This window comes from Rhea americana, unplaced genomic scaffold, assembly GCF_003343005.1.
Source record: "Rhea americana isolate MKP2758 unplaced genomic scaffold, rheAme1 scaffold_28, whole genome shotgun sequence".
In the NCBI taxonomy this organism is placed as follows: Eukaryota; Metazoa; Chordata; class Aves; order Rheiformes; family Rheidae; genus Rhea; species Rhea americana.
The window spans coordinates 135,790-153,820 of record NW_028186401.1 but is presented as its reverse complement, the minus strand read 5'-3'; the positions used below and the strand labels follow the sequence as shown (position 1 = coordinate 153,820).

The 18,031-nt window shown below is 48.1% G+C and overlaps 1 protein-coding gene across 2 annotated transcripts in view; it reads right to left on the bottom strand.

The window, feature by feature from the left end:
- IGDCC4 (immunoglobulin superfamily DCC subclass member 4) overlaps positions 1 to 18,031 on the bottom strand; it is a 106,970-nt gene that overhangs the window by 42,833 nt on the left and 46,106 nt on the right. For both annotated transcript variants that reach the window (XM_085308582.1, XM_085308583.1), the window contains exon 4: positions 12,002 to 12,135. In XM_085308582.1, the coding sequence (XP_085164708.1) occupies positions 12,002 to 12,135 (134 nt within the window). The remainder of the gene's footprint in view (positions 1 to 12,001; positions 12,136 to 18,031) is intronic.

Genomic DNA, 18,031 nt, shown 5'->3' with positions numbered 1-18,031 from the left:
TTCCCTTCTCAGGCAGCTGTGGAGTGGGTGATTCACTACAAGCCCAATACGGAAAAGAAGCTGAAGAGGAATTGGGGTTTTCTTTCTCAGTACAATGCAAAAGTGACATTGTATTGGCATCACTGTTTTTTCTGCCCAGTCAAATAAATGAGCTCAGTAGATCGTTTTTGTATTGTCTTTTTACCTCACATCCTCAAAACATTTTGTCAACACTTATGCATTTGTCAAAGCAAAGTTTCCCTTGAAAAGCTGAGGAGGGAAGAATTTATCTCCATGTTTTGGAATAGGGATGGAGTTCATCTTCTTAATTATCAAGTGCTACAGCAATATGGGTACACACACTTTGTCACCGTTAAAGCAGCATACAAAGAAACATACATAAGTGATTAAAACACAGACATTCAATCACCACTATTTTTAATTCATCTCAAACCATTATCCTAAAATCCCCCCAAAAGAAATCAGCAAACATATCCCAAAACAAACAGTGCCACCCACACTTTTAATGGCAAGCACAAAACCTGCTGCTCTAATTTCTGCATATTTAAGACTTCATGCATGTGCAAAGTAGAGAATTTAACAGATAAAAAATACACCCCTGGGGAAAAAATAAAAAAGGAGATATTAAGGTGTTTGGATGGGGAGTGCTCATAAGGACATGTGCCCTCAGAGTCTAGCATCAGTCACAGTTTCAGGGGTCTCTCCACGGAGCACGWTACACACCAAGCGCGGCAGGAGGAGCTGCTCAAGTAACTGCTTTTCATTTGGCTTGAGTGAAACAGTCTGTTAAACATTTTCCCCAGCTCTACATYCTTCGTCTGGAAGCTGAGGGAGCACATGGATCCCAGTCCTAACAGACAGAGGGGCCATGAGGCACTTCTCTTTCGTTACCCTCGACTTCTTCATACAGCTGCCACGGATTTCAGCTCAGAGATTAAATCCTGTGAAGCACTAGCTCAGCCACAAAGCTGACAGCCTGAATTGTATGTAACCAGAAGCCCCCAAAAGAGGCTGAGCAGGAGCAGTTTTCCACAGACTGCCTKAGATTTTTAGAGGCTTCTTTCCACCCACTCCCCACTCCTTCAGGGAACAGTTTTACGTCCAGGGAACGTTCAGCTCGGCTGCAAAGCAGTCGGAGTGTGCTTTGCCCACCGCTGTACCTCCTGTAAAGCTGTCAACATTGGCTCTCTGTTTGCGTACAYGCATTTGGAACTGCTCTTCGCTAAGCCAAGAGGGACGGGTACCAGCCAGACTGCATGATGAATTCCTGCTTGCTTCCCCAGCAAACACTTGRAAGCGCCTACATATGCACCACTCCRAGATGGGAGCTAGTCAAAATAAACAGGAGGTGCCGGGCCGATAGCTGGGCCGATAGCCATCCAGCCCTGCAGCCCCATGGCACAAATAGAGCTGCTGCTTCTAGGAAGAGCTAAGGCTCTTCTTTTTTCTGCTGGAAGTCCAAATTAGCCAAASGGTTGGAGACCTCAGGCCATACAATCAAAATCCTCAGAAGCCTGAGGATGTGTTGCAGAGGGTTTCTAGGAGGCACAAGAAGCAGATCATGAGCTAGAAAATGACAGAGGCAATAGGAAACTCAGGCCTAGGGCACAGTGGACTCCAGGACCTAACAGAAGGACCATGTTTGAGCATCATTGATAATATCACCACTGGTAGACAGTACCTATTAATTAATAAGCCTTTGACCCATCTTGACACCTTTTCAGAGGTCTTGTGCAAACAAACTCCTTGAAGCAACATCACTCAGTGTAGAGTATGAGTTGAAATCCTAAGTCAGGCAAAAAGTGAAGAAAGGAGTAGCTGCATCAGTATCTCCAAAGCAGTTTGGAGACCAGCAGCACCATGTCCTAACTAACCCTATCCCTGCAACCCAGACAGCTTATGTTACTGACACCAAGTCCTTAAAGCTCTGCAAGCCCCAGCCATTCTCTAACAGCTGCCAGGAATGTAGGGGGAGAGGGACAAGAGCCGCGAGAAACGATCTGCAAGAGGATATTTTGTAAAGTTATCAACAGAACAGGAACTACCACGCTGCACCAGGCAGAGCAGTATCCTCATATTCCCCCCATTGCATTCCCCTTTCTGGGGTCATAAAACTCTAGAGGCCCAGCTAGTTTTACTGGAGAAGAACAGCATGCACAGGGCTTGTTAGCCTGCAGCCGATCATGGCACAGTCTCAGAGCATCCAAGAGTCAGTCGGTGAACATGGCTTCAAAAACCTGCAACAAAAATAACCTGGCTTAAAGCACAGCATGTGGCTCACCCACCAGGAGGTGTGAGGGTGGCTTTAGGCACTCCAGCATGGGAATCCACAGGGAGTACCACACACACCCCACACCTGACGACACTGATGTTACAGAAGTACTCTGTTCTCATCAGCACAGGGGCAGGGCCAGACCCCTGACACAACCCTTGATACAACCTGTGGCACTCCAGGCCAATTCTTCCACTTCCTTGGCTGTTGGGGACACCAATCCTCCACAATCAGCTCCAGCAAGGTGCTTCAGCCCTGACCAGCCAGGAAGACATCCCCAGCTTCTCAGAAGGGCCAGGCTCAGATCTGGTGTTTCAAGAATAAGACAGTGTCCTGGTCTCTTGCATTAAACCACTGTGYGACTAGAGGCACATCAGCAACTCTGACTCCATCTTTTCAGAGTTCATAATGTATTTACCTAATTCAAAGAAAGGGGAGTGCAACAGTAACAGCTAGAAAGCAACATGAAACTCTTAACAAAAACCATAGCGCCACRATTTGAATACAGGAACTCTCCAAATCAGTAAACATCACATGGCCCTGGGGACCTAAGCTTGCTGGCCACTAGAATTCAGCAGGAAYATGCCCACAGGTCTTTAACCATCTCCACTAATTATACCAGCTCTCTTTGTAACATGAGTGTCTTGGAGAAATAGCAGGGGGAAAGGAGGGTTTCAGAGAGGGTTTCATTTTGTATCATGGGACACAAAAGCCATCCTGTAGCTCCCTTACCACCTAACAGGTGCTCACAGATAGCGTTAGTTAGCTGGCTACTGCTCTGTGCTGAAAGCCAAGTGTATTCCAGGTTTTGGCTCTCAGAYCTGCCTTCAGGCCAGCATATAGACAAAAGAAACTTGACTGTACGTACTGGCCGACAGTAGATGCACGACAGACATGCAGGCRACATCACTCCTTGATCTGCAAGGTCACTCCTGCCATGTACAGAGCGGAAGAACAGCTATGGCAGAGCACAGCATGGACTCGCTCACACATTGCGGAACCACATCTGCCCTGCCAGCCAACCATTTCCCAAAAGGATTTTCCTAGACCAGAACATTAGCTTCCAGGATGCTGCAGGAGATATCACCAAGAAAAAAGGTGCAAGGCAGGTAGAAATATTGTTACCTCTTCTACAGAAATGAGATAGACCCAGGAGAACAGCCTTCTGGCTCACACTTCACAAACCCCATAACTCGTCCTTATTCAGTCACCTCAGCTTGTCTCAGTGGCGGAACCCATTTCACTGTAAAAACACTTYCTGTGCTCAGAGGCTGATGCTTATTTGCATTGGATCTATCTGCAATTCATGCAGTTGCACGTCTAGCAACAGCAGAATGGAAACAGGCTGGAGGGCCTGGGTTATGCAGCAGGACACAGCCCACTTTCTTCGTCATTGGAGACTGTGCTGTGTGCCCTTCTCGCTGCCAGCAATAGGCATCCAGATTACTGCCACACACTGCTTTGGAAAGAAATGCTGTGGGAAGCCCCATCCCGGTGTGGTCTCCCTGATACCAGGCATGCAGCGTGCCTCCTAGGAGCTACACTTCAAGAAGCAAATACAAAACATGAATCTAGAATAACATAGGCAGTAAATAAAGACCAACAACTTGGAAAGAAGAGTTAAATCAGGTAGATGCATCTGCATTAACWCAGGACAATGCAAACCTGTTTTTCCAGGAAAAGCCAGGAAGGAAGGCTAGCTTTTCAAGGGGAAGGATTACTAGTGATACTCATAAATCCTGTCAGACTTCTCTGGCTGGATACTAGCTAGAGTGCTGCAGAGAGTCCTGATCCATCTAAGGCTGTGCTAAAAGATGGACTGTGGTTGCACCACCCGCCTCCTTCTCCCACCCTCCCCTCTTTTCCTGCCACTCATTCTTGCCAACAAGCCATGCAGCACTGCCCCTGGGTTGCAAAGGAAGCAAGAGCATCTCTCAYTCACTCAGCACAAATTCCCAGCTGGACACTAAGCAATCCCAGGCACCCGAGACATCTGAGCGGGACTCAGAGCACCACGGCTCAGCTCCTGACTTGGCTTCCCCTGTGATCAGGGCTGACTCACCCCGTTCTTGTGCCTCAGCACCACACAGCCTGTCAGTATCAGAAGGTCTCTGGGACAGGGACAAGCCTCCCCCATACTCCTGTCCCACGTCTAAAGCAGAGGGACCGTGAGCCCGGCTGTGTCTTCAGACACTTGCAGCCTCTTCAGCCTGGCTGTCAAGATGCTGGAACACTGCAGGGCACCGGTAGCCCTCGACCTCAGAGCTACTAAGACTTTGCTGTAACACAGATAATTAATAATTAACAAGTGCCATCAGGAACTCAACCACATCAACCTTGTTGTCCCTCAGCCCATTGTAAGCTGCTGACCTAATTATCATCTCTATTCTTAGCTCCCTTCCAGCCTCACCATGCAGGCACAGCCTGTTTGTTTAACACCCCGCCATGAATGCCAGGTGTGATCCCTACAGAGCAGATGTGCTGATGCACCACGTGGTTACACCAGGGCCAAAAGACTCTCAGAGGAGAGCTGAGCAAAGTCAGTCAAACCCTGCTTTAGTTAGGGCCTTACCAAACATGAGCTCTTATTTCAGAAAGCCTCAAATGCACAGTGATTAGCCAGCATCACTTACACAGTAGACTTGGATTAATAAGAGATGCACATGGAGAATACTGGAGGACTGCAAACTATCCCTGGTCTCCAGGGGTCGGACACTGTGCTGAGTTAACACGTGAGGCTGGCCAGACCTGACAGCTCCAAACCTCATGGGTAGCCACTGCTGTGCATGGAAGAGAGCGATTTCCCCTCAGGAGTTGGAAACAGCTCACCTATTCCCAGCCTTACATCCCCTGCTCTGTTCTATTATCCTTGACACCTCTCTTGCCACTCACATCAGTGCCAACCCGRGGCCTTTGCTGTTCTGCTTAATGGGAGGTGAGGGCTCTGAATTTTGTATCAAACCCTCTGTCACCGCGGGCTGCTAGAGCTGTCAGCACTGCGGCATATCATAGGTCTGCAGAACTTCACAGACAGCTCCGCAAAAACTCCCCCTCTGGCTCCCAGGGAACAGGCTGCTGACACTTGAGCTGCGCGAAATTTTCCCTCAGCAATGCAAGTGGTGTTATACATGCCRGCCCTGTGCTGACTCCAGCCAAGGAGAGAGCAGTGTGTTTGGGTGGGTGTCTGATACAAGTTTGCACCAGCCCTTCACAGGTTTCACCCAAAATCTGTGGTCTCAATCCTGTTCCATGCTTGCCTGAAACCACCTGACACTGCTAGGCTCAATAAAAGGGAGAGAGAGTGAAAGTCTACAGCTCATGTTAGACAGAAGGTTCCACTCAGCTTTAAAAAAAAAATCTATTTATTATGTCAGAAATGCTCTGTATTCCCTCTTCCATCTTGCTGTCCTCTGAGCCCATACTTGTCATGGCTCCCTTTGCATCTTCTGCCACAGAGAACGGATCAAAAATGTTTTTAACATCGCAGCGGATTCATTACGCAAACAGCTACATTTACCTGCCGCCCAGGAAACGCGAGCCTGGAAACACATGAAAGCCGAGTCCTCACGGCTGAGCTTTCGTCCTGTCAAGYGGAAAGCAATTCCCAGTTTAACTGCTAGTAAGGAGAGCACAAGGAAAAGAAAAATAGGATGATGAGGAAGCAGAGAAGAAGTGACAGAGGTCTAAGCCCAGGAGAAGGGGCACAAGGAGCTGAGACGCAGCACAAGAGCTGCAGGCTGGACCCRGGATCCCCCTTTCTCCAGGGGGACAGCATCACTTGCTGGTTAAACCAGCAACTCACTATAAAAGCGCARCTGTGTTATTCCACCCCAGATGCGGATGCATTTACAGTGCAACCACCACTACAGCTTTACACACAACGCTCCAGCCTGTCCYCTGCCTTCAGTGGCAGGACCAGGAACGACTCCTCTGAAGGGGCTCTGCTCACATCCCACTGGAGTTAATTTCATTTGTTTGAAAAACACAAAATAAATGAAAAGTTTAGATCTATCATTATTTCACACCATACAAGCAAGGGAGGAATGTATACATCAAAGCAGCTACGTGGCAGCAATGCCTAGAAGCAGAGCCCAGGCTCAGATCTGCTCCGAGGGGGAGAAATAGGGAAGTTTCAGCCTCTGCCACCAGGAAATCCCACTAAGGTCCCGTTCAAATGAGGAAGTCCAGTCTGACTGCTGCCTGTAGATATGGGAACTTGCTCACCTCTAGCACGGAGAAGAACGCCGCACTGTCATCGTCATCTGAAGGTCAACAAAGTGCCATTTCTCTCTCACTACGTTTTCCCAACCTCCTTGCCTCCACAAGACCCAGCCTTAAGCATCCTCTTGCTCCCACAAAATATGGTCGCAGGTAGCTCTCCCCACCAGCTCTGGTCCCACAGCGTGGCAGCACCCTGTTGGCTCTGCCACACGGGCTCCAGCAGAAGGAGAAAGTCTCCCGACCTGGCAGGACGGTCACTCTACTCTCGTTAACACAGCCGTCCCCAGCGACGCACACGCAACGGGATCAGCACCTAGCCGAGGCCAGAGCAGAGCAGCGCAGCCCTGGAGCCGAGCCGCCCCGGCCCCGCGCCGCACGCGCCCACGTTCGGAGCTGCGAGGGGAGCCCTGCGCGTGTTGTCAGGGCTCGGGCTGAGAGCCAACCCAGCATCCAGCACGTCATTCGCACATGCAGGGACTGAAAACCCACTTGTGGTAATAGCACGTCTGTTCCTGCAAGGTGATGGCCAACTGCGACTGCTGCTCACTTCATCACCACCTTCCCCTCCATCCCCACAGCTCATTACATACACTAACTGCATTTTCCTAAAACTCTTGGGAGTAGGAACCACACAGGTCTCGGCACCCAATCCTGGCTGTCCCTTGGCACCCATAAGCCACGGCAATACAAAGAGCACAAGAAGAGGGAAAAGTGAACGTGTTTCAGCTGCCTCTGTCCCTGTTATCATATCTCATACAAATATTTGACTGAAAAATACATTTCCTGGGACACTGCTGCAGCAAGCTCCTACAACTGTCAACATAAATGATGTTCTGCCAACGGCAATCTCACAGTGTCATCTCTAATAACACAGTACTAAATCCCAACTCACAAGGCGCGTGCTTGCCTGCTGGAAGATTCTTTGGTGGCACGCTCAGTCCAGGCCCCAGCCCTGATGTGCCTCAGCCCATCACCATGAACTGTCCCTCCATCCATGCACTTATTCCAGGGCAGGAAAAAACTCACTTGGAGCATGCTTGTGAAACYGCTACACTAACATGGTCTCCCAGCTGCTCTGTTGGCTTTTACCTAACTACCAGAGTGACATACAATCCGTCCCAACGATCATGGCCACTTGGCATGCACAGATCAGGAACCGGGTGCAAACAACCAAAAAGCGGACAACAGTGTTCTTCRCAACACAATCAGGCACATACCTGTGCCCTCTTCTGCAAGTGCAGTCAGAGCCACCTGAGTGGATGGACATCCAGCATGAAAGGCCTGTGGTTCTTCTCCAGACTGACATATCTCTTCAAGGCAGGCAACTCCAAGTCTGTTACATCAGCCCTACTTACAGATGCACAAATTAAAGTGCAGGAATGGATTCTCCTCCGTGGCACAATGTCAAAAAAGAAAGGAGAATCCAACAGTTCTAGCTCCCAGGACCATGCTTTGCTCACTAGGCTGCAATGACTATTATGCAAGAATRAAAAAGACATGAACATTGAAATCTAAAGATGGAGCAATGGGATGAGGATCCAAAATGGATGGTCCTGCTTTAATCTCTTGTACTTTTCCCAGCCTTGTCTAAACTCCATTATATTCCAAAACTGCTAAGATCTTTTAACTTCCCTCAGGTCCTTTAGGGGATACCAGACTGTATCAAAGGGTTTAAAAAACAAGAAGGGAGGAGGATTTATTTCAAGACCTCAATACTATGCAATTAAAAATAATAGGATGAACTGCAGAAAAGTGAAATCTGGGTTAGCTACGGCACAGAGAGATCCTAATATCCCTTCAATGGGGAATTAGGGGATTAGGGGGAGCCACATTGCTTGTGCCATTTAAAAACAGGACAAAATCCTTGCAAAAATGTACCATGCCAGCAGAAGCACAGCCTCTGACAGTTGCGTGTGCTGCAGTGGAGGTGCAGGCCATGTAACACTAAGCATGGCACAAAAATATAGTGAGAGGCAGTCCCCATCTTCAAGAAGATACACAGGGAGCAAACACCATGCGTGAGAGGAAGAAGGGGAACAGTAGGCAGGTGAAGCCACCTGCTTGAGACCATACAACATCCTGCGCCCCAAGCCATTCTCCTGGCACGTGAGCAGAGCTCAGTCTTCAGACCTACCATGCTGTCCTGCATGACTCCAAGAGGCTCCTAAGCCACAAATGCCACCTATAGAGGTGTCGCCCTGTGTCTGCAACTCAAACACTTGTCGCTAGTCTGGTCTGCTCATTCTCATCTTCCATCACTGGCCCTTCCTTGAGGACCGCTTTATAAAGCATGGTAGTGCTTTCCTGTGTGCATCAAAGACCTGGGAGCACGGGCAGGACACACAGGGAACTAATTACCTCCTCATATATGACTTCATAGGGCTCCAGAGCCAGTTTGCAGAAAAAGGAGCCACAAGAAATAAGATACAGCCCTGCCAAGAACTGACCCCAAGCAAAGGGAGCGCACACAGACAGAGCGCATGGGAAAAGTGTCCTGCGGCCAGCTCTTAATGCCCTTTTTGGCAGAGTGTGCAGCAGGGCTGCAGTGTTCATTCATCATCTGTCCAGGTGAGGGGGGAAAAGGGACAGAACTGCCAGATGTTTGGTGCTCCGTCTGCCAGTGAGCAGTGGAGATCCAAGGGGAAAATCCAAGTTATCCCTCTAATTCTATTTCTACAGCAGGCTCTGTTTCAGGGCTGCGTGACTGTATCTTGCTCTCCGTCTGCTCTCCTCCCCTCCTGCTCAAAACACCACTTCCCCAGGGAACGTCTGGAAATTTGCACCATGAAGTCTGCACAGCCTAAACATCTGCAGCGCTTACAGCACCACTGTGCACTGTCGCTCTCTGCCCTGCCATGTGTAAGGCCAGCATGTGTTTAGCCACTGACACATAATACAGCCTTCCTCAAGCGACAAGGGAAGTCACATCGTAAAGGGAAATGACACTTTTTGGGTTTTTAGGCCATGCAGATATGACAGAAGGGGATTGTGCTAATTGCTCTCTCTACTGGGAAAAGGCTTTTAATAAAGGAGACGGAACAATTCCCAACCTTCATATCTGAAAGGCAGTGGGGAGGGAAGGCAGAAAAAAGACGACCAGGCAGAAAAGCTATAGGGAAACGGATTCTTTCGCTGTGCATAGCCAGTTCAAACCCAGCTCTGTCTGGCAGGGGCAGAGTTGTGAGCACGAGACGTTCCCCAGCCTGCGAGCTGAGGGCTGGCAGCCCAGCACAAGTGCAAGCATTTGCGTTGCAACCAGCTGAGCGTCAAACCCCAGCACCAGCACACAGACCCAGGCATCACCGTGCAGCAGCGCCCAGTGCTGTCACTGGCATGTCAACATCGTAGGCCAGGTTGGTAATGAGATACCAGCTCCCACTGCGCAAAGCCTTTCCAGGAGCCTTGACAGTGAAGCCAGGGACTCAAAGACTGGACTCTCGTCTTGTCTTAAAAGAAATGATTCATTAGCTGTCAGTAGGGCRGGAAGAAGATGTTTAATCGCTCCTGTTTGCAGATAAAAGGAGTTTGGTCTCTGAAGTTTCCAAATAAGCAACTCAAGCAATACTAAAYAGCTGTATTTCGAGCTTTTGTTCTTTTGGAGTTTTTCCTCTCATTTTTACAAYGAGCAAAGGCTTTCTGTCAGGACAGTTCATTCTATCCACTATCAACTGGTTATGAACAGGGAGGAAAAGCCCCCTCCAGCCAGTCTAGGCATCCAGAAATGTGCTTCTGATGGTGAAGTACTGAAACAAAAAAAGGATCAATGCAGTGCCAGTCACTCATGGAGAAGTGTGTGGCCTGCAAAGGTCACTGCAGTTTCCCATCTGTCTCAGAGATACTTTTCCCCAATTATAAAAATCCCCAGAGATTTCACAGGCATGTTTTTCATCCCTATCAGCTCAATCTGGTGAAAAACTCAACCTCACATATTTGTTTTTGCAGCCAGCGGGTGGTGCGGTGCTGCAGAAGYGAGATTTGGATGAGAACTGCAGGCAGAAATCTGCTCGGCCGGCTGGTGCTCCAGAAGGAACACTTCCCATTTAACCTCTTCCATTGCCTCCACTTGCAAAGCAGATAAAACATCACACAGTTACAAGATACAATTATGCAGAACTAGTTATGATGCCAAGGACAGCACCGTCACTTCTGCAGCTTGATCAATATTACTTATCAATAGCGAAGCAGACCCAACGTGGGAGCTGTCGCCAAAGCGTGGAACTGCCCGTTGCAAGCACTCCCCTAACCCCCGTGCTTCATTAAGCAYGCAGAGGATCTGGCAGGGGGCTGGCAATTAGATACAGAGAGCTCAACTGCTCACGAATTCTCCGCAGATCTCACACAGATTACCTCCACAACAGAATCCATTGATCAGAGGTGTATTCTCAGGCTCCGCAGTTAATTACACTCCCTGCTGATGGATGAACAGCAAAGCCAGCTACGTGAAAACACACTGGCAGCAGCACACCAAATAATACAATCCTAAACAAAGACAAAAGCAGCCTGGAAGGATTTCAGAGCTTTCAAGGTTAAAGCTGCCTACAAAATACACTGGGGTCAGCATGAACAAGGGACAGACATGGCATGGGGGCAATGTCCTGAGACAGGGAAGTAACTGCTTTACCAGGCTCCTAGCCCTAGCGAGTTTTCCCACTTGAAGTGTGTGGATTATACAACACTGGGGAGGCAGCCAGGTGTGCTGGAAAAGACGCTGAAGCCTGGAGATCGCCAGTGCACTTACACTCTCAGCTGCGATCTCATGCCCAGACTTGCCCACTGCACTCTTGGTTTACAGGGGGCGGGAAGGGAAAGAGGGAAAAAAAAAAAAAAGTACTCAGAGACTGAGGCCCAGATCGGGAGGCAAGGAACAGCTCATGCCCAAAGCCTTGACTGAATGGTCCAAGCCACCAAAAGAAATCCCAGCTGAGGCTGTTTCCAACACCATGAGGCTCTTTAGAGCCTGCCTGGCAGCTTGGCAAAGAGCTGGTAACATGAGAAAGTGCAGGTCAGGTGTTACTGTAACCTCCTCTGGATCCTGCTGTGCGACCCAGGGCAGACACAGCCCTGCCAACTACTTCAATCTCTGGCTGTTTATCTTGCTAGCTTGGGCAAGCAACTTCCTTGTTCCCTGCCCAGCTTCTACCTGTCTTGCTTTACCTGTCTTGAGGCCAAAAGGCAGCTGCTTCTGTTACAATCCACCTGCAAAAGAGAATCCCAGAGTACAGACGGAAACAACCCCATGATTATTTTGTCAGCAGCCTGGGGCTGGGCAGACGAGCTAGCCGTGACTCTCAGTTGGCAATGCTTCCCAACCTAGCCCATCTACTCCATCATATTAGAGATGAATCTTTTTTTTAGAAAGCCTTCTCTACAAGTTTTGGCCAAATTCTCCCACATTCAGAGCCACAGTAGCAGGAGAGATCACCACCGACATTTCAGCTCAGCCAGCCATCACACGCAACTATCTATCACACCCATACTCAGGCCAATGCRTGCCCGCCTGCACCTTACCTTTCAGGACACTGAGGACTGCATCATTGCTGTAGCGTTTCCGGGCAGCGTTGGTTGCCACACAGTGGTAAGCCCCAGCATCACTCTCCTGCACATCCACAATTTGGAGGACACCATTTGGAAGAGTTATAAACCTGAGTGACCAAAAGGAAGAGCATAAGACAGTGTATGCCAATCAATCAATTTAAAATCTTTTCATCCCTTTTCTTCTGCAAATATATCATGTGCAGGTCCTGGTAGCCAAAAGCCTCTGGGCCACCCAACTGGCATTTCGTAAAAAGCAGCCGGCACAGACCCATCCATGGCACTAGAGTCTTCACAGCACAGGATCAGCTTTTCAGAGACCATACTGACAGGCTTTGCCAATTCTAACGGTACAGAAGCAAACAACCACAAACGTGCAGAAACGTTTCTACACACAGAAACGYAGACCTATCCAGGTATGCAGGTGCAGAGGCACTCACAGTCCTCTTTGGCCAGCCACTCGTTTTTCACAGAGGTTTGGTAGCCTTGGGGGTGGGGGGGGAACACTGCAAAGAGGTTTGAATATCATCTTTTTCCTGCTGCACCTCACGTGCATGAAGGAAGGACCAAACACAACTACACCATCATAGCCCAAAGCAGCCAGGGCACTACTCCTGTAGTGAGCAGTCACCTGAAACTGCACTATTCCTGGGCTGTGTTGATTGCTTTTGTTCTTCCTGGAGTTTCTGGCTGTCAGAAGCTCAAACTTAACACCCAAGCATTCAGCATCCCCCTATCCTCCTATTTGTCCATGGGGTGTCACTGGRGAATACTCCCATGAAATAAAATGGCTACATGGCTCAGGACATGAACACAATCCTTGCTGCATTATACTGAACAAAGCAGATGATTAGCAATTAGCATAAAAGTAGGAGCTGGCTGTCAGCATCTCCATTTTCTGCCTGGATTCCTAGATGGCAGCCTCTTTATTCTTGAATGCAAGGCGCAAAGTCTACGTGATCCYTTTTAATTATATATGAGATCCTTTTTTAATTGCAAGCCTCTATAAACAGAGCTGCCGAGCTTTGACAGGCAGCTCTGGGTTATCAGTCTTCATTATGAAGAGGGCACATTCAAAGGCAATTGCTAAGGGGAGGGAYAGCAGCTATTCCATAAATGACACAAAGACAAGTTATAACTATGAATGCCAGTCCTTCCTTCCATGAACATCCCAATAAGTAACCCAGATATTAGTAACTGCGGTTCTCCAGGTGCTGAGACAGTTGGAGGGCCACAAGAGAGGGCCACAGAACCAGAAGGACCCTGAGTACCCACTGTGTGCTAAAGGCACTGTCACCAGCAGCACATTCATTCCTACAAATAATTATCTAACCCAAGTCTTAAAACCTCCAGTAATAGAGGTCCCTCCCTTGCCCCAGGCAGTCAGTTCCAGGGATGAATATCCCTGCTGSTAGTCTAGTGCCTATCATGAACCTSAGTTGCTGCAATCAGAGCTCATCACTTCTTGCGCTCTCTGCAGCAGATGTGGAAGCAAAAGAGCCGGCAGAGCCACTCCAGTGGCCACACTGTTGCTATGGGCACAATCCTCAGCCTGGTTCATGGACGCAGCCTTGCTGAAACTCCCTACGTAAATGAAGAGGGAAGCTTCAGCTTTGCCCCACTGCCCCAGGTCTCTAACACCTTGTTCCCACCAGTTAAAAAGACATACTTTTCTCAGGATCAAGTTCCAGTGACCTCAGAGGAGGTGGTACCCAGACAGCCCTCACCAAGATGCCTCGTCAGGACACAGGAGAAAAACAAATATTTGCATCCTCTCGGCTCTATGGATGGAAAGCTTCCCACTGAGTAATATTTATTTTTAGTATGCATCTTCAAGTTCATAATTAATATCAATATATTTCGAACACTAAGGAAGGCATCTCCTAGCCACAAACAAGAGAGAGCCCAAGCATGTGCCACAGAATCACTGTGGCTGGCAGGGACCACTGGAGATTGTCTAGTCCCAATTCCCTGCTCTGAGCTGGGCTTGCCGCAGTATGTCCATGCCTTTCTCATACTGGGGAGTCCAGAACTGGGCACAGCACTTCCAGATGTGGTTTCACCGGTACTCAGTAGAAAGGGAATAATTAGCTTCCTTGACATGCCAGAAATGCTCTCCCTAGTGTGGGCCAAGAWGTTGTTGGCCTTCTTTGCCACAGAAGCCACAGCCATTACTGGCTCACATCCAACTTGATATCCACAGGACCTCCCAGGTCCTCTTCTGCAATGCTGCTTGCTGGTTCCCAGGCTATACTGGTGCAGGGGGTTATTCCTCCCCATCGGCAGGACTTTGCATTTCCTTTGTTGGACTTCATGAGATTGCCATCAGCCCATTTCTTGAGCTGGTTAAGGTCCTTCTGAAGGGCATCAAAGAGCTGACACACTCAGCTTCTCCTGAAGGTGCAGAAAGGAGCCTCCCTCTCTGCCCAGTATGTCTTTGCTAAAACCAGCAGGAGCAGGAGGCAAAAGGATGCAGGRAGACTCAACTGATAGAAGCTCAAGATGGTCCCTTAAAGACCAACAGTGCAGAGATCCACTTACTACACAGTAAGTCCTGCTGGGAAAGCAAGGTAGAGCAGAGCATTACTCTCCCACAGAAGCAAGGAGTAAAGAGAGGCAAAATTTCTCTACCACGATCTCTCCCAGCCCCTCACAAAGCTCTCGGGCTCCCTGAGGCCCTGGACCAGAGGCCTGCTGGTAGCCTGCAAGGGCATTTCACCCCATCCCCAGGCTCTCTCTCTACAAAGCAGTTTAATTTGCCTGGTGATTCAGAGCAGACAGTTGGCACTGGCTTTCTTGCACACAAAGGGCAGAAGGATCTTTTTTGTCTGCTCACCTTCACTAGGATTAAGTAGTAAATAAAAAAAAAAGAAAGAAAAGAAAAGAAACAAAACAGAAGGACAGAGGCTCTGGGAAAGACAGAAATCCTGGATCCTTGGTAGTCTCAGGAGTTTCACTGGTGACAGCTACAGGGCCAGGATTCAGGGCTCATCCCATCCCAGGAGTCTGCCTTGAATGGAAGGGAAGGGCCCCAGGCACAGCAGGTACCTATTTAAAGGGCAACTCACTAAAACCAGGGCACAAGCACCAGGGGCAGAGAAGGCGGTAAGCCGAAAGGTTAACAGGGCACAACTAAGTAGCTGATTCTCTCTCCTCCTCCCAGAGCGGACTCAAACACTAGAGCAGGGGTAAGGGATAGAGCGCAGAGGGGCCAAGAGCTTCTCACTTCTTCAATGATGCTTGCAGGCCTTGAACAGCAGCGCCCAAGAACTGCAATCAAGAGCCACAGCCTGGTGTCCAAACCTTGCAATTCAGTGCATAAGACTGCACAGAGAGCAGGGAATATTCCAGTGTTAACAGTCTAGTTCCTCCCTGACTCCCCAGTAAACTGCTGACACATGCTTTCTCACAGCCTTTTAAAGGAACACAAAATAAATTAAGCTACCAACCCTCAGCAAGGGTAGGGATCTACAGCTTCGCTGCAGAACGCTCAGAGCCTGCAAGCCTTTCTGCTCACGGCTCAAGACTCCTGTATGTGGCTATAAGCCATATTAATGCACTTCCGACACATGAGAGAAGTAAGCTCCACGCAGATGTAACCTTCATCTAGACAAAACGCAGGGAAAAAAAAAAAAAAAAAAAAAGCTGATTATGTGACCTCTAAGGTAGGTGTTCACATGCAGATCTCCAAAGACATCCAGCTCTTAACAGGTACTCACCTCAGCTCTAGAGAAAATAAACATCTCTTTGGAGCCTGGTGTGAAACCCAGCCAGCACCTAAAAGCCATATTAATGCACTTCCGACACATGAGAGAAGTAAGCTCCACGCAGATGTAACCTTCATCTAGACAAAACGCAAAAAAAAAAAAAAAAAAAAAAAAAGCTGATTATGTGACCTCTAAGGTAGGTGTTCACATGCAGATCTCCAAAGACATCCAGCTCTTAACAGGTACTCACCTCAGCTCTAGAGAAAATAAACATCTCTTTGGAGCCTGGTGTGAAACCCAGCCAGCACCTAAAAGAAGGAAGACTACAAAAAAAGATGTAGCACAGACCCCAAAGGAACYGCAGTCTAGAAAATTTCTGCAAGCCAGTGCTCAGCAGCTGCTGTAGATTTAAGATCATGTTTTTTAAAGTACTTAGGAGCCAGAAGAGCAAAATACTGCTGTGCCTTACTCCTATATGGAAGTTAGGATCTGCCCTGAACTTAAGCTAGGTGGGACTTAAGCTAGGTGGGAAAGTTTTCTGAAAACCTCAGGAGGCATCTCTCTACCCTCWGGGCTGACTTAAGCATTTTTTCAGCTCAGCTTTTAACACCTCTGAAGTGGCACCATGTTAGAACCTGCACTTAAGGGCAAAGGCCAAAGAGTGTCCAAAGGTGCAATCAAGATCAAGAAGAGAGCAGCCGCCAGTGTGTTTCAATTATTCAATCTTGCACTTGAACGAAATCACAAACACCGATGCAGTAGGATTATCTCAAGGGTTGTGTCTACGGCCCCACAGTCTGATTTTGCTCATACAACTAACCTTGCTATTCTGGCATAGGAAGTCAGCATCCTGATGCCTACCCATCCATACGATCGCTTTTTCACAGACTTGTCAGATGCATGCACAGGAGGGAGTCCACAGTAATCAGACTGGACTGAGATCTGGTCCTTAGGCATGATGGGGTAAGGATAACAGAGAGGTCTGGTTGGCAGCCAATGTTTCCTAGAATTCACTTAATTCCTTCGAAAGCTGGTTATACTAAATCCAACAACAACAAAAAAGCAAATCCTTCTGAAATAGCRTATTAGCTAAAACATGATTTAAAAAGCAAGATCTGCAGCCAGAGATTACAGTCTGGCTTTTACAAGGAAAACAATTTTCAAGCTGCCCGTATTGAAAGCAATCTCCAAGCAAGTAATTTCACAACATCCATCGAGCTGTCACATTAAAAAGTCATTGCCCTATCTGTGGCACATTTCCTTCTGCCATCCCTTTTCCTATTTTTTTCTCCTCTCCTTTTTTTAAATATTTAATTTTCTTTTCATTACAAAGCAACAGCTTCCTATCAGCCGCCTTTAGATACATTCCAGACTTAAGGATGCAAGCAGTTATTCCTACAGAAACAGTCTTCGCTGTAAAATTATTCCTAAATCTCCCCACCAACTTACCTCCTCCCTCACGGCTTAACCTTCCCCGAGAGGAAAATGGCTTCTTTCACAGAATAGAAAACCAGCTTTTARCAACTAAAGGACAATGTAATCACTGATCCCTTGCAGCAGTGATGTCTACAGAACACCCAATAGCCAACTTAATGGCTCATCCGCTTCTCATGCCTGTAACTCACTCACATTAAGTAAAAGGAACTATGCTGCAAGATTCTTACCTTTCCGCCAAATTTGAAAACTCAGTCTTTTACTAGATGACCTCCAAATACAGGAATGAAGCACAAACAGCGCTCCAGAAGAACTACTGACCTCAAAACAAACCTCACAGGGGAAGCAGTACCCCGGCACCCTGGCACAGTACCTGCACACTCATCTGGAGACAGATCGCTCATGCCAGGCCCAGTCCCTCAGACACTTCCACCTCACTTACCTTTGCCAAAGGGACTAGCCAAAGGCAGCCCATACTGCAGCCTGCTGGGCTGCTAGACGCACACCGACCTTTAGAGGGTGCAAGCTCAATGCTGTAAAAATTGGCACRATTTCAAGTCCTTCTATCAACTTTTACTCTGCCACCTGACCTTAGCTTCCAAATACTCTTTTGGTTTCCCTTCAATCATCTGTTCAGCTGGTATAAACTGCCTAAACTGCTCATCATTGCATACAGACCTTCCASACAACTGGAGAACTGAGGCCTAAGCCTCATTTAGTTATTTTGTTTATTAACCAATTTCTACCCAATTTCAATTCCATGAAACTGTCATTTATACACTGAGTGGCTGGTTCATCATGACAAAGATTCCAGGCCAGGAAGTCAGTAGTGAAAAAGGGCTTTTTTTTTTTTTTTTTTTTTTTT